The sequence below is a fragment of the Cyanistes caeruleus genome, chromosome 6 (genome assembly GCF_971803275.1).
Source record: "Cyanistes caeruleus chromosome 6, bCyaCae1.hap1.1, whole genome shotgun sequence".
NCBI classification, from domain to species: Eukaryota; Metazoa; Chordata; class Aves; order Passeriformes; family Paridae; genus Cyanistes; species Cyanistes caeruleus.
Window position 1 is genome coordinate 19,274,503 of NC_141706.1, and position 26,568 is coordinate 19,301,070.

Sequence of the window (26,568 nt, forward strand, 5' to 3'; positions counted from 1 at the left end):
TCAAAACAAATGCAAAAGATCTATCTTCACACATAGTAGTGTGTTTAAAAATGTCGGAAATGTCAACCACTTACATACTTTCATATTATCCCTAATTAATACAAATTGCATTTAATTTCACATTTAGTAAAACATATTGCTGCCCAAAATAAGGACTATAATTTTTATCAGCAATTATTATTACTGATGTATCAACACAATTATTTAAATTCAATGTATATAGAGGCAGAATCCATGCAAGCATTTACAGTTTTTTGTTCCCTCTGTGTTTCTTCCCTAATTTTTGTGGCTTGGAGCTCCTCCAGATGCTGTCTCTGACTTTGTGGTTTTGTATTTGAGATCCCATCTCCTGATTTATAGCATTCTTTGATTAACAAACAGATTCAGATATGAAAACAAACAGTTACCTGTATATAATCTCTGCCTGACAGCTGCACTGCTAAATTTTCCCTTTGTGGTGAACCTGTTTCAGATTTGACTAAATTCTTGGGTGCCTGAGTTACTGTGTTTACTAAGCTATTCAGTAACTGGTGACATATGTGATCTCCACACTGCAAGCTGCACTTCAGACTCACAGACATTTTTCTCTAGACCCTCCCTCTTCATAAACGAAATTATTTTAAAAGAACATCAGTTTTTGTTTTTCCAAACTGATGTGCCTCCTAATTGAACACAGAGCACTTTCAAACTATTTTCCATTAGGCCTACTTTTTTTCTTTGATTTTAATGCACAATATTATACCTTCATTGGAAGATTAAAATTGTTTTACTAGAAGTAAAACCTGTTATTATGTTTTTTTAGTGGTTTTGTGTTGTATAATGTAGGGTGAATTATGTAAAACATACCAAACAGGATACTCTACAAGCTGCTACTTGCATGCTGCAAACAATCACAGTTTCACTGATAGACTGGGACTTAGCAACTTAAAATTCCTGTGGAAATCAAGTGCATTTTAAGTATTGGGTTTGATTATTTAATCAGAGAACTTGCATTTTGCCCTGGCTAATTTGGAAGGCTGATAATATTTTACTCATAAAGTAATTGTGCACCTGTTGTGATGGAAAACTGTTCAAACAAATCTTAATAGACGTGAAGAATCATTCCCAACCTGAGAGTGTTAGCCTATCATTACTGCTATCTATGGGGCAACGAATTTTACGCAGCTTAAGAACAGGTCTCAGCTTAATCTTGGATAACTCTTCAAGAACATTTATGACAATATGTCTAATTTAAACTTTGTTAAAATATATCAATACAGACAAAGGTCAATATTAGGATACATGGGTTAAACTGACAGCAATTTAAAGAAAAAAGGGTAAGAAAAACATGTTCATAATAATACGGTTTCAGTGTGAGAGCTAACAACAAAGATCCAGTTTTGATCAATTTGCCTGGTTATAAATCTATTAATATTATTATCACAGAGAGTAATCCCTACAATGAATTCACAAGATCAGGGCAGGCTACATACTTCATAGATTTGTTTTTCCTCAGTTCAGACAAATTTATATGGAAATTATTTCAATAAATCTCTCTATTTTCTTTAAAATTGATAAATTTGTATTAATTGATTGATGTGACTTCATCTTTAGAGTGTTTTTGAAAAAATTCTCTATTGGCAAATCATGCCAGAACAAAACAAAACAAAAAATTGGTTGGGATGTGAAATTGATAAATTATTTACTTTAATCCAACATAAATATTTGAGGGAGAAACAGAACAGTTGTAGTGAATTGGTATCAATTCACTCACCAAATAAGGGGACAATATTGTGGACGACCTGATTGGAGCAAGGGGATCAGGATTAGCCTCAAATCACTTTAATGTTGGCAGAAGGAGGTGAAAACGAGGAAAATGAGCCCAGTTTTGCTAGATTTGCCCTTTGACAGAAAACTGTCAGATGTCATTGGTCAGATCCTAAGTGAGGTGACAGTTAAACAAATCAAGATATCTTGTAAAAAACACTGATAATTAACCTCTTCTGAAAAGTCAACTTGTTTAGAGGGGACACAGACAACCCTTCTTGTATTTCTTCTTCTATTCCTCATTGAGCTTAGGCTTTTGAGGCAGTGGCTGTGTCAGGTTGCACATTATGTTCTTGCTATTCTCAGTAGAAGAGAAGTTACTAAATGTGCTCCTACTTCATTTTTTTCTCAATGCTAATGCTGTGTGCCTTGAGTCTTACAGATGACATTTCTGACTCAGGGTCCAGAGTTTGTTTAGATAGTTCCAAGTAAGGTATTTTTACATATTCTTAAGAAAAATAAGAATCTGATATCTCTGGTATCATCAGGCCATCCTCATTACCACACAATATCCACACATCAAGATCTCATTCCAAGACACAACTTCCTGATCAGAAATGGAGTTTAAAACCAACTGAAAGTGAAAATAATCACCACAAATGTTCTTATTATTCAGTGCCAAAGTTTGATGTTGCTCAGAAAGTGATATTTTTTGCAAGGGATTTCTTTCCACATTAACTGGCTGAGGAGAGTGGCCACAGTGCAGAACAGCCTCCATGTAAAGAGTAAATAAATCTATTTTTACTTTTCAACCTGGAGAAATGACAAAGTGTAGCATAACAGAGGAGGTAAATAGAGAACAGTGCATTCTAAGAATGTCCATTCTAAGATCAAGGGGATACCTGCAAGGTACTATGTTCAAATATACACCATATTCCTAGCTGATGAGCTTATCCCCACAGACTTTGTAGCTGTCTGTTAAAGGGTTCAAAAGTGATTGGACATGCTCATAGATGATAATTCCATCAAGGGTCATTAAACCCGAATTACCACCTCTGAATCAAGCAACCTATTAATCATATTTGGTGGGAAACTGGAAGAGTATACTGAGGAAATATTAGTTCATATTTCCCCTTTCCTTAGGAAAAATCTTCCACAGGTTGAACAGTGTCCAGGGACTGTTCTTTATATGGCACTTAAAGTTCCTGGAATACAAAACACCAATAACAAAACACTGATAAAAGTACATGTGGAGGTTTCTACAACTTCCAAATTGACCAGAAAATTTCAGTCCTTTCAGTACTGTGTCTATATGTATTTTTCTAGATAAATGCTGACATTCATAAATTTGTTAGAATTTGACTTTGTAAGTCTCCAGCAACAAAAAGTCAAAAGCACTGAAGCATGATGAAATACAAGAAATGGAGTTTTGACTTTTATTTTAGCAGTGCAAACTCCTACATATACACTTTCTTTTCCATAAGAGGTTGTATATTTGTCTTCAGTAGGAGTTTTATTTTGCTAAAGGTAAGAAACTTCATTGGCAAATAAGCTGGGACTGGAAAGAAAAGAAAATTTGCTACTGACATTCACTTTCAGAGGAGAAAGTGCTAAGTTCTAAGTAGTGGTACATTCTGCAACACAGAAGCCTTTCAGAGTTAAAGGCTATGTTTTTATTACAGAAAGCAAGGAGTGATATACTGAAAAAGATAGGCAGATAGACAGATAGATAGATAGACAGACAGACAGATAGATAGATAGATAGATAGATAGATGATAGATAGATAGATACATACATACATACATACATACATACCATCAAAACAATCTCCCAACAGAGGAAAATGGCAAATTTTTGTGGAAAATGTGGAAAAAAACTGACTTGCAATTTTTAGTTTATGGGCAACATCTTTTCTGCTAAAAAAAATTAGATGGCAGTTGAAAATAAACACATTTTAAAACCATACATTTTATTGTCACTGACTGTAAACATAAAGAATAGATCACATTCCAGAAGACAGTCTGTTCAAATGTGCAAAAAAAGTATTGCCATTTCAGCTCCTTATTATTAGCATCATTATCCATCTTGTTGCTTTTTTCTCCATGAACAGTTGATACTATTTCTAACTAAATTATTTGGGACACATTTCACAAAACCCAGACTATAAGTGGGCTGTCATATTTATTTCAGTGTTGTACAGAGTTCATACATTGACCTCTGAATAGTTAAGCTTAGAAAGATACACTGATAAGATAAAAAACATAACAATTTCTGTGATTATGGTAAGTAAAAAATTCATTGTGTGCCTGGAACTAAAGAGCATACATCCTGCTTGATGTTTTTTATAAAATATATTCAACAATATGGAAAACTTGATTTATTTGAAAGGTTGATTACAGTGTAATTTATAGTTCTAGAGTTTTAAAGACTAGAAATGGTAACAGTCATTAACTTTCAACATTAGAAGTAGGCATGATTGTGAGAGGTGGCACTGAAATACAACCCTCTCACCAAAAGAGTAGAGCAACAAAAATGTTTGGCTTTTTTGAATGTGATAAACACAGCCTCAATCCTGCCAAGACTTACAGCTACATAATTTAAACACTAGCACCGTGTACAATGAGCAGTCAAATCTCTTCCACAGAACTACCCTCTGTCTGTACAACTGGGAGTATGTCTGTCTAAATCCAAAATCTGAAGATATTTTATATTAAAAAAAAAATCAAGAAGACATAAGACAATATAGCTGAAAGTGTTTCACACTGGTGATTAGTCTAATTGTGCTGGTATCTAGACCATAACAAATAGATAAAATGGGGCTTGGTAAGCTTAACCAAAGTATTTTTAATTTTGGAATTCATTACCTTCTTCAAGGAAATTCAACTAAAGGGTGTGCAAACATTAACTGTTGGAAGTGACTGTGAAATTTTCAGGCCTTCAAAAGTATTAATTTAGAAGGTCAGGTTAGACCTGGAAGCATAGCCCTTGTACCATGTTACACAAAATGCTAGTGGCTGGAGGGATAGCAAAACAAAAGTGCTGCTCTGGAAAGCTGTGACACAAAGCTAAATATATCACTTCATTGGATCATGGAAATAAATTCATTATGAGAAACCTTTATAGCCTGTGGTATATTCCTAATCAGGAGCAATTTCTCAAGGATTTGGGTGTAGGGGTTCTGGGCTATGCTGTTTTGCTGAATGTTTTCATTGGTTTCACTAATTGGAACCAGTTGATTCTTTTTCCTGTGTATTGATTTTTTTAAATCCTAGCAGTTAACAATGATTCTAATGTATCATAACACTTTAGACCTTAATCATATAGTGGGGCTTCTGCTTGTAGCTTTTGTTTGAGTTTTAATTAAGAAGACTTTGTGTCTCAAAGCCTGAGCTGGGTTTTTAATTGCTAGTATGTATATCACACAGACTTCAAAAGAAATAAAATATGTTTATAACAGAGAGCACAAAGGAGAGCTTTGAAATGTCTATAGCCATACAAAGTGACATAATTAAAAACCTCTGAGTGCTTCTATGATATAAGACTTATATATATTTATTTATACATATCTATGAGGCAGACTGTTATATACCCTTGGACTTTATGAGAAAGAATTTTCAACAATTATGCTAAAAAACAATTACTACAAATTCAGACTACAGTGTTGATCAGGGCTAAAGGAAAACAGATTTATTTTCCTCAAAACGGACTTTGTATTTGATATAGTGTAGCTAGAAACACCTGAAAGCTTATCTGTGAAGACAAGTTTTATAAAATAGAAGCAAAAACAACATTTTAAAATGTTTTGTAAATCAGGCATGTTTTTAAAAAAAATAATTCACTGTAAAAACCACAAGGTTTCTCAAGGATTCATTCATGCACAACTCTTTCCAAGACTGTTCCAGAAATGGAGAGTGTTAAATTACTGGATTCGAACAGTTGTGCTTCACTGTCCTCTTCCAGTCATTAATACACACAAAAAATGCTCCTAAAAAACACCTCATTGCATCTCTCCTGTTCTCATACCAGGGACAAATATCTGTTCCAAAATTGTTTGTGGATATCGTACAAGACTATCAAGTAGGAGAAGTTGTTTCATTATACTAAATTCAACTTTTTCTAGGAAACATGAATTCTGCCTCCCACCTACCCAAATATTTTGAGGCCATTAAATGTGCACATCACATAAAACAGGGGATTTAGACTCTTATTAGTAAAGCAGCAAATAGAAAAGGAGATGGGATAAGCACGGGAAGCATAATGGAAACAGTCTTCTGTGTTGGATAAAGCCAATGACTTTAATCAATCACTCGCCTCCCCAAAATAGAGCCTACTCTACAAAGACAGCATGTGACATTCAAGTGACAATACCTATAAATATAGAGAGTTCCAGTTGTAAACACCACCAATGGAAGGCAGAGGACTAACCTGCAGCATGGTAGCTGCTGACCCAGGAGTCACTCTCCTCTAAGGCTGCTAGACCAGTTCTGACCCTTGCATGATAACATCATTGCATAAGTTACTTAAGACTGACCTTTCTTATTTGATCTTCAAAGACTTTGCATGCTGAGAAAGACCATTGCGGGCTATTTCAGTAGGACAACTGCCTGATGCATGCAAGACTGTGCTATTCCAGAGATTTATATTTGGAACAGAAACAGAAAACTTAAAACAGACTCTGTATAGTGATAAATGATGCTACTCTGCCTAGCTGTGGCTGCTGAAGAAAAACTAGATAACCAAGCAACAGAAATACATGCAGTGAGGGAGGGTGAGGACAGAACTCTGTGCATCCAAAAATCTAGAAATAAAGAAAAGAGCCCTGCATCACTTTGTTTATTCAAATATGTAATAACAACAATTAGAATGAAAAGTATTTCCTGATCCTAATTTTTATATAAAAGAAAGCAAACACTGCAAAAGCCAGATGTAAACCTAACAAATTGCTTGTATACCTTAAATAAATCTATTTGCATGCACACCCTGGCAAATAGCATACAATCAAATGATTTGCACAGACAGCTCTGGGTTTTTTTCTCCAGGTGAGCAAGGCATTTAACTCAGGTCAAATGCTTCAGAGACCTTTGAAAATTTGACCTATGTGTTTCATTTATAAATATATCAAATGAACAAGCAGACTTATTTAACCAGTGGAATTTGGCTACAAAGCATTCTGCCAGATTCTCCTCAGTTTCATGCAACCTCCCTGAAGTCAATGGCTTGTTTGGCTGGAATTCAAGGAAGAATCTGGACCATTATCAATAACTGAAATCCTAATAAAGAAACTCAGAAAAAGCAATTTTACAAGTGAAGCACACTATGCAAGAGTAATTGTGAACAGGAACAATCCCACATTGAGAAAAAAAAAAGAATTATTCACTGTTTGTTACTTTTGTATTGGCCTCTATTGTCTGAATTAATAGATATAGTTTATAATTATATCTTGATTAACACTATTGTGTTCTAAATATAGAAGGTAAAGCAAGAAAATACCATTTTTATTTGTTTCTCTCAGCCAATTATCTTTTCTTCTTGTCTGTGTGCTTCCCAAACATGAATAGAAACAGTTTGTGTCAGTGGTACATTTTTTTTCCTGCTTTCATCCTTTTTTCTGGCACTGATTCTTAGTGAACTGCCTTCCCACAACCAAGATGCTAGTCTTTCACTGAAGGGGGAGGGTTGTGATTGTGCAGACACAGAGGAAGGATATTTGCTCAGGTTATCCTTAGTGAGAACAACACCTTCTCTCTAAAATAAACAACTCCCAGTAACAGTCAGTGCAAAGAGCAGTTCCTCACAGGACCACACCTTCCTTTCTTATAATCAAGATTATTTTTTTTTCCCTAATGAACTCATTTATTTAATTTTACCGCATTACTTCATGTCTTTAAGTTAGGCTCTCATTAATATGAGCACAAATTCTTCACAAGGGCAGTTCAGTAAAGTTATTTAGAATCTAATGGAAATTAAGGACAAATATATTTGACTTCCCAAAGAAACAGATTTTCAAATGTAGATCTTTCAGATCCTAGAATGCCCTCCCAGTTACCTTGCTGGTTATTCAATCATGAACTTTGAAAATGAACTTCATGATTGTGGAATCTACCACCTTGGACAATGAATCTTTTGATATTTCCCCTACTTGGTTTTGTTTCCTTCATGTAATCATGTTTTCATGCTGCCATGTGCTAGATTGTTATTTGTTTGTGGGTTTGTTTGTTGTTTTTTTTTTCCTTTCTGAGCTCATTTATGGTACACAAACGCTAATAGGAATTAATAGCAGACTATTGGGTTAGTAGTGGTTTTCTTGGCTCGGAGTTAACCAGTCTGGAGACAGTAGTTAGGCCATGGGTTTGGGAGCCCAAAGGAAGGGGTTCCAACTTCAGACCTGTTTCTACTCCAGCTGTGTAACCCTGAACCTAGTTTTCTTTGTCAGGAAATTTGAAGCATAAAGCACAAAATAACAGCAACCATTATTCGTCTTCCATGTTGGTTCTATTTTTAAAAAATTAAATGCAGCTGCAGTAGCAAAGACGCAGCATTGCATCTTGCTGGAAGCCAGCTAGCAGCATGGATGAATACTGAAGATATTATGACAACTTAAGGACAAGTTACACAGGAAATGCGCTGTGGAAACTGAGGGACTCAGTTGAATCTGCTGAGCCTAATCTGATGATCCTTTTCATAAAGCTAATAGGCTATTCCCCTGGAAAAGGTAGTTGAGAATTCTTCCAAATCTGAGTGAGAGTGCTTTGTAGGTAGATGAGAAAAGGATGAGAGGCAAGAACTCTACCCACTCACTCTGCAGAGAACATATATGCTAAGAAAATAGGAGGAACAACATAAATCCAGAAAAACAAACCTTTCTTTTTCAATAAATGAGATGTCATTAGAAAGCATTTTGTGCCATGTAAAAGAATAAAGAACATTATTCTCATTATTGGAGATGCCACCTCTTTTAAATTTGATTCACTAATAGCATTCAAGTAGTTACTATTTAAAGACTAAGTAGCTGTATTTTGCAATTAATAGACAATAATAATTAAACTAGCATTCAATGTTTTCCACACTATTAAGAGACAATATGGATTTAAATAGATTGTGATTTCAAGACATAATTTTTTTTGGATTTTATTGCAGTTGGTTTTAACATGTTCCTGCAAAATTGTATGCTATGTTTCTCTGACTGACTTTACTATGGGATTTCTTACCTGCCTAACATATATGCATTGTCATAATTCTACCAGAAAAATCGGGAGAATCCAACCTTTTGGTTAAAAGGTTGATTAAAAAGAGCCAATCTTTCATACAAAATTCATAAAATATAATATATATATTGCTAGCATTAAAGAATTTTACAGAAAATGTTTATTAATATGATATTAACATAACTCTTTGTTTCCACACCTTTGTAGGTGCAGTTTAACAAAATTATACAAAAGAAGAGAAATAAATCTTGGGTACTTTATATACTCCTCAAACATGCCTTATGACCCCTTCTCACAGCACAAAATAAAGCACATGTTAAATTTGTTGCTTAATCAATAACACTGAATTTCTTTTTGCTTAGAAAATGCATGGAAATATTGATGGGTAGGGAAAAACATTTCAAGTTTTCTACTTTAATTGTCAAGACAATTCCACTTTTCCTAGGATGCTGGCTCAAGAAATAAAGAGAATACTGGAAATTATTGCCCACATATATAAGAAATTTCGCTCTGATTTCAGTAAGTCCCAAATTTTATCCAGACCTACTCTATCTCTACACAAGGGAATTAATAGATTTTTTTTTTTTTAATTTTGAATCAAAGATTCAATGACACAATTACCACCTTTTATAATCTGAAAGGTATTTCTACACACAGTTTGTGCAACTGGGAAGAAGCAGTACCAAGTACTGGTTACTCTGCATTTCTTCCTCTTCCTCTGCTCAGAGATATATAGCTGATGTCAGTGAACTAATGTAACTAACCTGGTGTTTTGTGATAATATTCCTGATACTGCCTATAACGATTGTGACATACTCCATTTTTTTGGCACACTCGTCCATCCATCATTTCAAAGATAAACATTAAAAACCAGGGTGAGTTGACTGGAAAAAACAGCACCCTCTAGTCATGACAGCTATTTCTATTATTTTTTCTGAACTTTCAAAAATCCTCAATCCCCTTCCTAAAATAGATGCAAACATTTAAAATTTGATCTAGTGAGATACCTTTAATTTCTCCAAGGAGATCACTTGTGTTTAATTTTTCCATCTTCTCTTTCCAGTCTTTAGAAAGTAGCTTTTCCATACAGGATGAATCTATTAAAAAAAAAACATAATTATATATATATATGTATATAAAACATACTCTTACAGGAAAACAGGTGCCACCTTAATTTTGATACTGTTCTCCCAGTACCAGTCAAACCATAGCTTAGAAAGGAAATGAACTTGTAGCCAGAGTTCTTATTTAACTGCATTTTAAATCCAGAGTAATTCCCCTGAGGTTAATGGAGTTACTATGGATTTAACAAGGGTCTAATTGAAAGGAAAACTTCGGTGGGTATTTATGCATGCTAACTGCCAATTTACATGCATAGATTGCCAATGTATATACGAATTCTGTCTTTTTCATTTGAGAATGATTGTACACTCGAAATTATACATGAAGGTTTAGTAGCTTTTTTTGGAAATTTGGCACACAGTGACATCTGAAACCCATTTTTATACCCATGTCAATGCAAAAGTTATTCCTATAATGTCTCCATGGAATTTATGAAAGCACTCTACATATTCAATGTTCACAGTATCAGAAAATTTCTCAGTATGATATGAACAACATGCAATGATTAGAAGATAGGCTTTCGTCATATGAACTTCAGAATACATTTCAAGGCTTTGCCCCAGTCTGGGAGGCCTTATTTAGGCAAAACTGTCACTGAAGTCATTACATGCTGGAGAAAGTAAATGATTGGCCCTTGTAAGCTTCATATGATCAGACTCCAAATCCCACTACAAAATTTTATATTGAGCATAACAGAGTTCAATAAATTCTAAAGGTTTTTTTTCTAAAGGTCCTTTTTTCTAAAGGTTCCTAAATTAAACTAATTGTCTCTGATGTCTAAATTGTAGATAACCTTGCAGATACCTAGAAAAGGTGACTTTTAAGATAGAAATTCTTATGAAGGGAGCCTACAAAATTGCAAATTCTCCTGAGAGCTTAGAAGAAAGATGAAGAGAGACTATTTACAAGAGAATGTAGTGACAGGTCAAGGGGGAATGGCTTCAAACTGAAAGAGAGGAGGTTTAGATTGGATATTAGGAGAAAAGTCTTTACTGTGAGGGTGGTGAGGCACTGGAACAGGTTGCCCAGAGAAGCTGTGCATGCCCCATCCCTGGCAGTGTTCAAGGCCAGGTTGCCTGGAGCTCTGAGCAACCTGGGATAGTGGAAGGTATCCCTGGATGTTGCAGGTTTTGGGTTTAGAATTTTAGAATTTTTTTGTGTTAGGGTTTGGAATAAAATAATCTTTAAGGTCCCTTCCAACCCAGGCCATTCTGTGATTCTGTAGTTGATGTGATGTGGGTTTTTATGACTTTTAAGAAGAAAAATTCAGATTTCTAAACAATTATCAAGAAAACTATGCAAACATCTCAACACTTTTTTTTCCCTTCACAGTTAGTAATAATAAAATCTCTGCAAAACATTGTGTGCTTACTTTCACCTGTAGATAGACTCACCACCAATATCTGTGCTAAACTCCTTGGAAACCCTTAGACCCAGTTTGCAAAATATCAGAACCATTACCTGCATGTATCTTTTTTGTTTTGTTCCCGAAACAAATTGTTACAAAGGGCCTTCGTAGTAAGACCACACATCACTCTGGGCACTGCTGAGCACAGTGTTCCTCAATGCACACACTGGGAACAGCCACACACACTCTCTTCCTAGAAACTCTCATAGCAAGGGGCCACGTCTTTTAGAAGACCAATTTACACAATGCTTTCTAAGCAGCTAATAATATCACAAATTTGAATTATCTTTGTGCTGGTCCTCCTCCAGTTACAAATTAACAGTGGATTGTAGGAGAAGGCAGAATTCAGTCTAACTTAACTTCCACTAAATTACTGGCAGATTAAGGTCAAGTCACAGCTGAAATTCCCATTTCAGCAGTCCCAGCAGAAGCACTCAAACATGTGAATGCAAAAGCAAAAACCCCAGATTTAAGAATGGCAACACAGATCATGTCATTGCAATGGGTAACAGTTTGTTCCACTTCAGAGGATTCCAAAAATACTCAGAGGGAGGAGAGACATTCAAAGAGGTCACAAAAGGAGGAGTTAAAGATTTAGGGAGAACTTTAAGGAAGAAAATGGTAATATGGCCAATCATATTTTAGTGTACAAGTCATATCAGCCTAAAAATTCACGAGTATAACTCATTTGACATAAACAAACAAACAAAACCCCCCAAACAAAACAAAAACCAGTTGAAAGCAAACCAAACTGTAACTAGTAAGAGATCAAAGATCAGGTTTTAATTTGCAACACATTTTCACCGTACAAGCCTCCATGGAAAGACAGCACAGCTCATAAATATTTTTGAAGTAATATTTCAGCAGAAAAGCTAATTTATTTACTAATTATATCTTTCTATAAAAGAGACAAAATTAAGGAGCTGTAAGTTGCAATAGGCAGTGTTAAAATACTAGTTATATAATAACAATTTACTTTTAACAATAACAGGCACTTATTACTTTTATGAGTTCTGGCCTGATAATAGGAGAATCAAGAAATAACCATCAATTAACAATAGAACATTATAATTTGTCCTTTTTTGTGATATCATGATTAGTTTAAAATGAGGTTTCTGTGTTTCTCCCCTGCCAAAATTTCAGACCCCTCATCCCTGAAAAATAGAAAGCTTTAGAATTTTATTTTGATGTTTGCTATAGGTTATGTATTCTACTGCTTTTTAGGAAGATGTTTTCCTCAATTCATACAGAAAAAAAAAATCAATAAAAAAATTAAAGAAAATAAATAACTAGCATATTACTGGAGCTGATAAAATACTTTCTTCAAAAGCACTTGTTTTATTTCTTCTCTTACTGTTCCTAAGAACACCCATGCTTATCTGTAGTGTTCTTATATTATATAAGGGCAAAAAATGTATTTCTAAAGACAGACTGGGAAAAAGCTAGATTGGAAAACAGGTCTATTTGTGTGCTTTTTTGATAAAATCATGTTGCTAGTTAGAATTTTTCTCTACAAATGACTGAAAAATTCCTTAAGAAAGAGTTTTTTAACACCCCTATCTCATTCAAATTCTGTGTTCTCGAGCTGACCGCACAATTTATAGCTACTGTATTTTGCTATTGGGAGGATTAAAAAAATGATTACACAATGAGCCTTTTAATAAACTTTTTTATATCATTGTAAAAGTAGTGCTGTGATAATCCTGTAAATTTTCATTTACCATGTTTATTATGCCTAATTTTTGAAATTTAAAATAATGATCTGTAGTTAAAGCCCTCTGGAGATCCTCCACATTAGACCCAAAACTAAATATAAAGCTTGTACTTGAAAGGCATGACTCCTTTCAAGTTCTGTATTCCATGTTCACAAACACGTTTTGAAAAGGTTTGTGAATCAGAAAGGGATTTCTCTTCTTTCTGTACTGAAAATTAATTTTTACAGACATATATAATCTACAGAGATATCTTCTGACATCACTAAAATGTCTTCATCCATATTGATTCATTTTCTGATTTGATTCACTATAGAAACAAAACATCGACTTGGAATCCAGCACTGAACAGTGAAGAAAGGAGCCCGAGTTTACATCTGCACTGCATCACTCTCCCTGCACTGCTTCAGCACCATTCCAAAACCTTGTGGATCCTGACATTTTCAAAATTCAGGGGTATTCTTGCTAAAGACAATTATAAAAGAAGCAATGAAAGAAATTAGCATTTATACATTTTTAGCTCTTCTCACTGACTTTATAAACCACAGTTAGGCTTATGCCGCAAAGTAGCATATTTTCTACTGGCACATGTAAGATCAAACTCGTGAAGTTGCACTGGAGCAATTTATTCTATTAAAAAACACACAGCTTGTCTTGTGAACTAGGAAAAAAATTCCTTCAAGGACAGCAAGCAGGTTAAGTATATTTATGATGACTGAATTAAATCACTGAGTATTATTTAATATCACGGTTTGTTACATACTTAGCAATTTTAATTGTAAACTAAAGGAGTTTAAAGTACTGTGAGAATCTTGTTAGACATGACAGTTTTGCAAAGGTGAATGAGAAGAGGATGTTAAAAGATATATATAATCAGGAAAAAAAAGCTGAGGGGTAAAAAACCCCTAGGTGTTAGATGAAAAGGATCTCTTCACAATGACAAAGCATCGATGAAAAGAATTAACATTTGTCCGTTGGGTAATCAATCAGTCATGGAATGGATGGAATCCAGCTCTTTGTTGCACGGCCAGTGATGAAGAACGAGCATGTTAACTATCACAGCCAAGCTCTCAAGTTCTTCTGACTGAGTGAAAGTCATCTTGTTTAAATCAGGACTAGCTTTTTCCTCCTGTCTTGTCCTTATTCTCCCCTTTTTAGTTCTGATTTTTTTTTCTTTTAATTTCACTTTTACATTCTTCAACAAGTTACTTACCCCAGATATAGCTTACATGAATACTGTATGACATGACAGTGGCCTGCACCTATCCTCATTGATTTTGGGAGGTTGTTCTTTTTTTTTTTTTCCCTCTTAATTCACTGAAGTAGCCTCCTATTACTTTCTTTGAAATACAGATTAAAAAAAAAAAAAGAAGACGTTCATGCCATGTGTGAGTTTTTGTTTTTTTATGGTAAAGTCATACATAAAAGAAAACCTAAATGTGAGAGTGCAGCAGCAAAACTTCAAAGAACTGACTGTCAGACATTATTATTTCAAATCAGCTTTGACTTTTTGAGACTTAATAAAACACTATAGTACAGACTGGCATATTTATAACACCTATATCAGTGATCAACTGAACTGTCTTATTCTTTCTACTGTGCAGTACCTTGTTATTTCTTTCATAATAAGCTTTCCCTCAAAACATGTTGTAACAATACTGCAAACTGATAATTATTAATGATATGAGTTCTAAAACATGACTTGTTTTGCATACAATTCTTTTTGAATACACACATTATTTTGTGACAGAAGACAAAAGCACATTGATTCATTAATAATGATTGCAAATGCACAGCAAGTTCATAAACAATACAGAAATGTAATTCAATCAAAGGTATGGAGGTATAGGTGACATATTTCTACATGTATCTGAATTGTTACTTCTTAAGGAAGGAGGCGCTGAGAAAGACAAGGTAGAGGATTTAGAAGAGGAATCAGGCATGCTGCAACAGAAATTTCTCTAAAACATGGTCAGATCCACAGTAGGAGAAGGATAAAGTTCTTTTCTGTATTTAAGAAGAATTATACTGGAGAACTAAAGGCAAATTTGTCTCTATTTCAGGACTAAATATATAGTTATATCCTATGACAATTTAGTAGCTATTGTTAAACATAAAAATATCACATTTGAGCAGGGTTTGGGACTAAATATCAGTTTTCAAGTTGTCTAATCTAACATCTCTAATGTTCTCTATTCCCCAAGGTACACTCATTACATTTATTTGCATTCAGCTCCATGGGAGAAAAGATGTCCTTTGGACTAGCCTTTGTCAAATGAGTTCACATGCCTCATTCAAGTCTGTATAAGAAAAACAGCACAAGTGGAATTAGCCTGTCAGCATCTATGAAATATTTGTTTGAGAAAAAGTATTGTGTGGGTTTTTTTCCTTTGAAAGAATGTTAAATAAGATTATGAACTCCTGTGACAGACATTTGTGTGCTTACTAGACCTACTGCACCTGATTCCTTCTACAGAAGAGCTGCTTTTTCCCCCAAAACCAACTAAGCTGCAAATTAACATTTGCATCAGTGACTAACATTTTTAACCTGCTTCTTCTTGCACCTTTGCACACCTCACTCCATGCTTCAAGTGCAAGCGTGTTTTTTTCAACTGGGTAAAGCTAAGGACATGACATCTGAAATAATAACAACACAATACATCACAGATCAAAAAGACAAAGATTTGTTTCAACATTCTTCACAGAATACTAAATTCTCTTCTAAGTAGAAGAATCTAAATGAAACTAGTACAAATATTTCTGAATAATAATCAAGAAGAATTTTGATTTACTCTAGTCAATCTTCATTACTTACAATTAAACTAAAACAACAGGTCCATTGCTATTATTAGATCCAATCATTAAAATTGTGACATATTCAGAAAACGGAGTATGTTTTTTAAAAACCCGTAATGAGTTTTAATGCACCTGTGTTGGGACCTTTAGTTAACAGATCCTTCTCTGAGTACATGGCAGCAGCTTGCTTATTTGTCTTTTGTGAGTTCATTGCCAATCAGATTTCCTTGAGGTAAAGAACCAACTAGCATAGAATGAAATCATAAAAATATTTCCTAATCTTCATGCTTCAGGATATGTATTTTTAAATTATATGCAAACTCTAACAATTCAGTATCAAAGAAAAAAGCAAAAGGTTAATTTAATTCACTTTGAAAGAACGCAACTTTATAATCTTCTAACAATTCAAAATTAAATTAAGGACTTCATGTTTCCATTCACTACTTGAAAAATAAAATATAGTTTAACCATGACTATTTGAAATTGCACTGCTGTATGGTATATCTATTTTATTTTTATCCAAAGATGTAACATTTGTGTAACATTACAAAATAGAATACTTTTGTTGCCATAGCTCGTTTTTTTCTTCTTTCAAACACAAATTGTCCTTTTCTGTCTCAATAAACTTTAAATAAAAGGAGACAGCAACAATACAAAACTAATCAAAGATCAGCCTGAAGCCTTAACATCCACATTTGCAATATACTGTCACTGCCTCTTGCACATAAGCAGCTTGGCTTCAATCTTGCTGTCAGTGAAGCAGCAGGTCAGGGGAATCTCATCTCATCGTTCTCAATTTCCATACCATTCTTGTACCATAATTAATTGTCACGGTCTAACAGAAAATTAAAATATAAGGCATTTCGAAATGTTAGCCAGTGAACCAATCTCTTTGGCCAACTTCTCAGGAATTCCTTGATTTAATCAGTTCTCCAAATTCAAGTTCTTGAAAAGCAAAAAATACAATCACAACACAAAAATGAGCAACATGACATTTAGAACAGGAAAAGATGCTAATACCTTTGGATTATTTTTTTTGCAAATTACAAATAAAATACAATAAAATTTCTCCTAAATTCTATATCTTGCTTGGGATGTTAAGGAGACAAATAATCACTTACTCCCTTCTCTCATATTGACTCTTTTCCTATCCAACTCTGTAAAAGTTTTTAAAAAAATAAATTGAGAGGAACAAAAAAAAAAAAAAAAAACCAAAAAAAAAAAAAACAAACAGAAAAACTACCAACCAAACAAAACCAAAAAAAAAAAAGGCAAAGAACACCTCCTAAATACAATTATATGCAAAAGCCAGTCAGCTCACATTAGATATTTTCTTTCAAGAGCAATGATGGAAATGCAACTGAGGTCTGACTACCAAACACACCGTTTTGTTCAGTACAGGGAACCAGGCAGATCTGCCAATTGCTGCACATTTTTTCATAGTGACAAGATTTCCACAATATGATAAAATTAGAACTGTAAGAGCTTGGAGAGGTCTCTTAACTTTTAATTAAAACTCTCCAAGATCACTAAAAATAATTAGGCATTAAAATGTTCTGGTTTTCCTCTGAATTCATTTGTACTACTTGAATGGTCTAGATCTTGAAACAACAGACATTCTAAACAGAAACACTGGAATTTAGCTGGGGGTGATTTCCAGACCTGCTTTTTATAATGCGGCTAGTGGGAAAAACTATAGAGTCTGAACTTGTACCAGTTCTGCCTAAAATGGTTTGTTTCAACAGGAATTCTCTACTGCAAAAAGCAGAATTCTGCTCAGTGAAAAACTCTAGATGAAAAGGAGTTTGAATTTTATGGAAAGAACAGCCCAAGATACAGTCCTGACCTTTATTTTTACTTATTTATTAAAAAGCAGAACCTTTAACCTTGCAAATGTTTTTGTTCTCTTAAAATAACTCATACAATGCTATATGCCATACTATTTTTAGGAAAGCAACAAGAGAAAGCATGCTTTTCCCATACAGCAGGGCACTGATATAAACATCAACACAGATGCTCTGTGAGAGAGAGCTGGACTTCTCAAGCACTTGATCATTAAGGAATGCACCAACTGTTTTAGATAATCTCGTGCCAGCTCCGGTTCTGCTCCACACTCCCCTTTGGGAGTGGCAAATCTTCTCCTGATCCTAATTTTTCATTTTGCTCACTCCTCCATTCTTCTTTTTTTTTTTTCCCCCTAGAACAGAGGGAAAAAGGCATTGTGTGCCAAGCAAGGCAAGACTAGAATCATTTCCCCAAACAGAGCAAAACTTTCAGACAATTAACCCTCCCCTCTTCTTTCAGATAAATTACTAAGTATAAAATGCAATCTGTTTCCTTTGTTTACTCAATATGAACAATTTGTAAATGACTCAAGGATGAAATTCAGAAAATGTTGTGCTAAATTAGAACCATTATAAACATGCTAATGACTGCTCAACTAAAACATGCAGGATCAGTGTGAAGAAATATATTTAGTTCCTGTAATACAGTTGTATTGCCTCAGAACTATTTGGTCACTTAATTGTATATGATTACTTCAGGAAAATGTTAATTTCATGAACACCGCACTAGACAATACACTTCGTATGTCAAGAGAAGCCTCAAGTGTCGGTGTAATTGCTTGGATGCAATGTTTTGGCATATTAGAACAAGAGAAATATCTTTTAAGTGTATTAAAATTGCATGTACATTTCATTCCCCCACTTAAAAATCACCATTCCATGATAAGCTATATTTTACTGTCAGATTGGCTGTATTCATTAAAGTTATTCCCTTATTTGCATTACAATGATAGCATACAGTATATTATATGTATTCACCTATTCTCTTAGTATCTGCACCTCTATTTGCTTTTCAAGTGAACGTATAATATGGGCAAGAGAAAGTTGCTTTAGGCTTTAAACAACAGCAATCAGGGATAGACAGGAAAAGGGGAGCCACAAACTGCTTGCAATCCCTGGCGAAAAGTTATATGAAATTGATATGAAAAAGGAGAATGACACACTTATTTTCCTGTCTCTTGCTATGTACATACTAGCAAAGTAATGAAATCAATAGGATTTGCAATATTTTTCAATATTTTGTTAATTTGTGAAAGAAGAAAGTTATGCCAATAGAAGCAGATCTCAGTTTTCATTATTTTCTTTGCCTCCTCATCCTTACATCTTTCTTTATTGAAGAGCTCTAGATTTGCTTTCATTTTTTTTTTTCTCAGAGTGGAAAAGAATAGACAGAGCCAGTATCTTAGCTAGAACTCATCAGCATATCTCCATCACAGCCTCAATTTCAATAGATTTGAAATTTCACCCAATATTTTGCCTAATTATTCTTTCTCATAATCTCATACCTCTGTACTTTGCTACAGCCTTTTCATAAACCTAAACAATTCACTCTCATCTTTGGCATCCACTCTTCTAAAATACCTCTGAGCTGAAATTACATTCTTCTCCTTATTGCTCAAACAAATATTAAGAGTGTAATATTTAAATGTTTCTTTGTTAAACTGCTCTGGAAAAAATCATGTATGATATGCTTTTTGGACATAAAGCATCTCTCTTTTAAAACTTAATTTCCCCAGTAGCTCAAGAGGTAGCAACTGGAATGCCAGCCTGTGTCCAGCTATGTACAAAAGCCAGACATTTTATTAAGGACAGAGGGGCAGATTTTCTTTTCTCTTAGCATTGCACAACCCTTCTTGGAGCAAGGTGAAGGAAGCAGAGGATCGCATCTCAACTCAAGAAATTCTCTGGTAGCACAAATAGACATTTATGTTATTGCTCCTTCTCCTCAAGTGTAATGTCAAGTAAACATTGTATCTTTTAGCAAGGTAGAAGTCCTGTAAAATTAATATGAACATATTACGGAAAGTTTTGAGAACTAAAAACATCTTAAACAAAAGGCAGTACAAAAAACGAAAGTATGGAGGCTCCTTCACACCAGGTTAGTTTCAGAGGATTGAGGGAATGAGAGTGAGAGGACTTCCTGAAAAGCAAGGAAAATCCTTTTCTATTAAACTGATTCATGTTCCTTGCAAAATTTGTGACACCAGATGACTTAAGAACAAAACATGAATGATTCAAAAAACATCTATTTTGTTCCCCCAAATTATATTCTACTCATTACCTTAATAATGCAGTAATAAACATCTGTTTAATTATTTGAAGGCTTCTTAATACTGTGTATAAAAATCTTAACTCAGTTTGTACATTAAATATTCTGATGTTAAAACAATTGTATAACAAAAAGAATTTTTCATGATAAATTCTTAAGTATTTTTGTATGTAAAAGTATAATACAAAGAAAGCAAAATAATATGCTCTTGATTTGAAATTACTTCAAACAAGAAGGCAAAGGAATGAAAACAATAGCTAGAATCTCCTCTCCATTTATCATTTCTGAAGGTCTCTATGGCACATGATGCAGTATTTTCCAGGACACTAAAATATACTGAAAAAATCAGTTCTGTAGCCCCTTTTTTACTACTAAAATTTTGACTTAAAAAAAATTATCATATTCTATATAAACAAATACAGATCAAGCAAGAATTTCCTGAGATAATTCCAACAAACAGAGCTTTAGGTTCTTAAGCACCAGTCTACATGTCATACACCCAAAGAACCATTTAGGTGGGAAAAGATCTCTTAGGTCATGGAGTTCAAGTATTAACCTAGTACTGTCATGGATATATATTTCTGGAATAATAGCTGTGAAAATATTTTAGAAAAGTAGGCACTAATATCTTCAAGAATATTATTCTCGCATTTTCATTTCCCTAAATACATAGAGGAGAAAATTAACCATCATTTTTATTCCTATAAAAGAACATTATTAATTTTTTTAAGTCAAGTAATGGAAAGATATGGAAATCTTAAAATTAATGTTCCCCAGGAAATCCTAATTCAGCCCCTGTGTACATTATGATATATTCTTTAAATATTTTTTTAATGTACACAATTTTTGTATGGTATTCTTGCTATATTCAGCATATGGGATAATCCCAGATGAAAGCAGAAACTGGAACAGCAGAGCAAATGAGGCTGCTGCCCATGCAGTCATTGGCTATGTATGTATTGCAAAAGTTCAAAGAAACTAAATGAATGAGGGAGAGAACTGCAAAAGGAGAAATGATGGGTCGCAGTTTCATTTTCTGGGAGCTCAATTTAAAAAAACTTGGGGCTTTATTTGAGGAACTGCTGAACATTCACAGCTGCAGCTGTGTCAATGTAAAGTAAATGTAAAGATTGAGGCTATAATATATATAACTATATATAAACTGCTGCACAAAGTTAGGTCCCCTGGAAAAGAATCAGGGCCTAAGCACCTTAAGTGGAACAACCAAGAAATCAATGACATTTTTGAAGCCATATTCTTAGTCTCACACCTGTGAGGTTGGCACCCTGACTACATTTTTTTCCTCTTAACAAAGATTTTGGGAAGATTATTTGTTTGTAGCATATTTACTGAATATTCTGGGGGAAAAAGAAACCAGCAACTTAGCCAAATGTGTAATATCCATGTCTTCTGTGCACAGCTTGAATAAAAAGAAATTAATAGACACTAAAGCTTCAGGTTGCCCAATAAGAACATAACAAGTTATTGGACAGTTTCACATTCATGGAGAATCATCCTGTTAGTGAACTGGATGAATTAGAATTCTTCTTCAGGAAAAACTATTGCTTATTCATATAAGAAAATTATACTTCTCTACATGGAAACAAAAATTGGTTTCATTTTAATATATTTTAAGTTTTGTTGGGCAGCTGAAGAAAGCTTTCACTGATTATGCAGACATAGTGCAAAATTAAAGATTTGAAATTTGTTTAAGCCTGTGCTTATATACACAGGTATATAAACAGACTTTTATAAATTAGACTTAGTAGCCAGATTTGGAAACAACACCAATTTGAAGGGTACTGATAACTCCAAATCAAAGACAGAGTGAAGTAGTTCCTGCACATTGGACTTGAGCAAATAAAAGCACTAATGATAATAAAGCAGTGCATGTTGCACCCTGTCCTAGTGCAGCAAAACAGAATAACCCTCTTTTGCTCTCCCAACAGAGCAAATTTTGACACCCATTTACAGGCTGACAGATTTCTATAAGGTTCCCTCTTTGCTTAGAGCAAGCACTGTCACACTTCTGTACACTAATTGACACTGTTCCACAGCAGAAAACAATTTTTGCCCCCAAAGCTGGAGCAAAAACTTAAACATCATAAACATCTTCCCAAAATACATAACATAGTAATACAACAAATATCAGAGTGGAGAAAATTGGGGTCATATGTAAACATCTGAGAGATTTAATAATACGTAATAATCTGCTACACAAAAGGCAAAAACATATTCAGTGCAATTAAATCTTCACAGCTACATAGAAGGGAAGCTACAGTTAAGTTCACACTACCTATATCAAGCTATTTTTAATTCCTATTATGCTATTAAACATTCTTTCATTTCCTGAATCTCTTCACTACAAACAAGAACCAGTCCATGAAGCTCAATTATACCACAACCCTCACTAAAAGTTGTATTGTAGGTAAAAAAGATCATTTACACAATTTCTGTGTTAAACATTTTGTCTCCTTCTTTTTCTTCTTTTTTTATTTAATCCAGACTTTATAGTCACAAGGAGTTTAAATTTATGAGGTGAATTTTAGCTGCATAACTCCCCAGAAAATTTAAGCATGCATGAAATTCTATACAGTTATATTGAAATTGTAGATTAATGTTGGTTTATGATATACTCTTTACCCAAATGTGAAAGAATCTAACACAGAAGTAGATGTTTAGATGTTTTGTTGTGTTTTCTTCATACTTAGGACCAGTAGAAAATTCCATGTTATCAGAACAAATGATTATTTAGTTATAAGTTCTGGTTTATGATCATAGATGTATTTATTCCAAAGAATAGGACAGGCAGGAAATACCATTCTTTGAATGCTAAATGACATAGTATATTGAAAAATCATTATATTCACAGAATCTTCAGAGTAGGAAGGGACTCAGTCAGATCATGAAGTCCAGCTCCTGGCCCTGCACAGGACACCCCAAGAGTCGCACCATGTGCATGACAGCATTGTCCAAACGCTCTTGAGCTCTGTCAGGCTGGGGATGTGACAGTGCCCTGGGGAGCTGTTTCAAAGCCAAACCACCTTCTGGGGGAAGGGTACCATTCCTTGATATCCAACCTAAACCTCCCCTGACACAACTTCAGGCCATTCCCTTGGGTCTTGTCACAGAGAAGAGATCAGTGTCTTCCTCTCCTCTTCCCCTCATGAGGAAGCTGCAGATTGTGATGAGGCCGAATATTGCCTTATTCATTTAAATATGTTACCAAATTCAGTGCATGAGTAACAGCCAAAGATTTGATTCCTTTTGCATTCAATAATCACAGACTAATGTACTTCATGCACTTGTCCTCTAGGAATAACAAAATTCACAACAGCAACCATATACTTCTTAATTGTAATAATAATCCTTACACTGTACTTATACTATACTTCCTTTTAAAGCATCTGCAGCAAGGGCACTGCATGTTTCCTAAGGTTTTTATGTACAAAGGATGGATGTATGGACTTCATACAGAAAAAGTAACGTGGTCACAACTGTTTGAATGTGCAATGCCATGGCCTGTTACTATCAAGCCAAAGGTAGAAGTCTGGGCTGCTGCCAGGTTCTCCACGTGGTAACAGTTTGGTCCACCTAATTTATGTTTACATACATTAAATCAAGATCAATCTCTTGTTCTTTGGTTCCATTTTCAGTCTTTACTCCACATGAAAATTATCTTGCTGTGGTTTTTATCTTGATGTTGCTCACAAAACTTACTGTATTTAGACAACTGTACAGTCTTTTTTGTTAAATAAACACTTCTCTAATCTCCAGGCTGCAAACCTGCCTGAACTCTCCTCCTGCATTTGCCCTCACACTATTAATATAATCATGAGCACTAGGAAGGCAGAATCTCAGACATTGCAATTTACACGTCTCTGGTTCCTTAAGCTTTTTTTAAACATTTATTTATGGGCAAGGTATAATTTACACCACCTTATGTATGGCCAGGCAGGTGGCACACTGTGACTGCTGCTCCTTATATCAATATCTAACGTCAATGTCAGTGGTGCCCACTTTTCCACACCAATCAGACTTTTTCACCTGTTCTCTCTTATTATAAGATTTGACTGAGAGTACTTTGTGGCAAGGACTGTTGTTTGGTTTTACTACTGCTACATGTATGGCACCTAATGTACTTCCCCAGAGAAGCCCCTGGAAAAAAAAAAAATTATAAAGAAACATCTCAATTGCTCCAGTAAACTCTGGGACTCTTCATAACTCAGTGGCCTAAGATGTATGAGAAAAACTTAGGCTTTTTTCCTTTCAGAGCCATATCTTTTATATAACTTATTATCTGAAGGGAAAAACTGCTTAGCCTAAGCCAGAGATCAGCGAACACCGAACCTTGGCCTGCACAAAGACATGAAGGTTTTATGCACATGCATAGCTTTTCCCAAGGCAAAGTGGATACTTTGGTCCCAGGTTCCAGAGCCACTAGTACAGCCCATGAATGCTGAAAGTCATACAGGTTGGTTTTTTTTTTATCTTTTTTTTTTAATTCTATTGTGATATTGCTCAAGTTTCTTGAGAAACTCAAAAATTTTTCAATCCTAGGCATGTAAGAATTCTGCCAAAATCTTGTATTTAGGGACAACAATTCCTTTCTGTGAACTGTCCCACATCCAGATGTTTTCCAGAATTGTCCAAAAACCCTTTAGCTGTCGGGAAATAAACTGTTTCCTTCTTCAGCAAAATGTAACTCCCTAATGAGTTTATTAGCCTATAAACCATAGTATAAATGTGAACTTTGATACAAAGATAATAACATCTCCTTTCCACTGTAAACTCTTAACTGGACCTCCTCAGTATCTAAGACTACTGGAAATTAGCCCTAGAATATTTGTTAAAGAGTCAAAATTGTCACGTTCTGTTCGTCTTCTGCAGTTATTTACAAAATTAGTATTAAATTTGTTCATATGCTTTCATTACTTTTTTTTCTCTTTTTACACTAGTGAAATAATTTCAAAATATGGATGCTGACAGAGATGCAGGCCCTAACAGTGGAATCTTATGTTTTATTAAATAGCTGATCAGAGAATAAGAACAAATATTGTAAACAAATGTATAGGAAAACCAGGGATAATTGTTTGCTGTAAAGGCATGTAGGAATCAGCAAGCTGGCTCAGGCTGCTCAACAACTCCTTTATCACAATGGCAACTTTTGCAAAGGCTAGATTAAAAATTGTAATACAATGAACATGTTTCACCTGTACTCAAGACTGCTCTTTTTCCTTTGAAAATCTTCCACAACTTTATACCAGAAATAAGAAGGACTAGTAGTCCAACAAATGGGTCAGTAGAGTTTGGCCAGAGAAAATACTTTGAAACCACTAATTTTTCACACAAAAAGATACGTTTTCTACCTGGACAGATACACACATTCTTATTTTTCCTCAATTCTTTATTTTTCAAATAGTGCTATTACAGCCTCCTGTTCCTTGCTTAGCACATGGAACCACACAATCACAGAATGTTAAGGGATTAGAATGACCCATACAGATCATCTAGTCCCAGCTCCCCTTCCACGGGCAAGGACCTCTCCCACTAGATCAGGCTACTCAAGGCTTTATCCAACCTGGCTTTGAACACTGCCAGGAATGGGGCACCCACAACCACCCTGGGCAACCTGTTCCTATGATTAACCACCCCCACAGAAAATAATTTTTTCCTAATATCTAATCAAAATTCCCCTCTTTCAGTTTGTACCCATTCCCACTGTCCTATTGTTATTGTTCCTGAAAAAGTGTCCCTCTCCAGCTTCCCTGTATCTCCTTCAGATACTGAAAGGTTGCCATGAGGTCTCCACCAAACCTTCTCTTCTCCAGGCTGAACAGTCCCAGCTTTCTCAGCCTGACTTCACAGGAGAGATGCTCCAGTTCTCTTACCAGCTTCATGACCCTCCTCTGGTCTTGGTCCAACAGGTCCATGTCTTTCTTATGTTGGTGACAAAAAACACTATGCAGTATTCCAGGTGGGGGTTATCCTAATATTAAAGGCCAATTCCTCTTGTTTTGCAGATGTTCTGGTTTCAGTTCACAGTATCACCAGCAAAGTTACCCAAATGATCTGCCCGAAATTAGGCAATTCATATCAGCTACTAGATATAGTACGTGTATCAGAAAACAACACCGAGCAAATCGACATCAGTTAAATTCTGTAACCATTTTCTAGGGCCAAGGAGCCAAGTGCAAGGTCCTATACTTGACCTTCTCTATGTCTTGTTGTTCAGAGGCTGTAATTTTGGCAGCACCATATTGCAAAAAATCTGGATCAAATTTGCAAAGAAAGGGATCATTTATAAGTCCTCTGTGGGTACATTCTGTCTTCAGTGTGTGGCTGAAACTCTTGTTAACACCAACATGAGCTACACAGTCCTACTGATGGGTGAATTATACCCCTAGCAGAAAAGTGTTTTTTTGCTTGATGGATTTGCTTTGATGAACTTGTTGGCTACTGCAC

General features: G+C 34.8%; 1 protein-coding gene across 50 annotated transcripts in view; it reads right to left on the reverse strand.

Moving 5' to 3' along the window:
* The window catches only part of SOX6 (SRY-box transcription factor 6), a 369,681-nt gene that overhangs the window by 158,226 nt on the left and 184,887 nt on the right, over positions 1–26,568 (reverse strand). For all 50 annotated transcript variants that reach the window (XM_086893202.1, XM_086893189.1, XM_086893212.1 and 47 more), the window contains one exon: positions 9,960–10,049. In XM_086893202.1, coding sequence (XP_086749328.1) covers positions 9,960–10,049 — 90 coding nt within the window. The remainder of the gene's footprint in view (positions 1–9,959; positions 10,050–26,568) is intronic.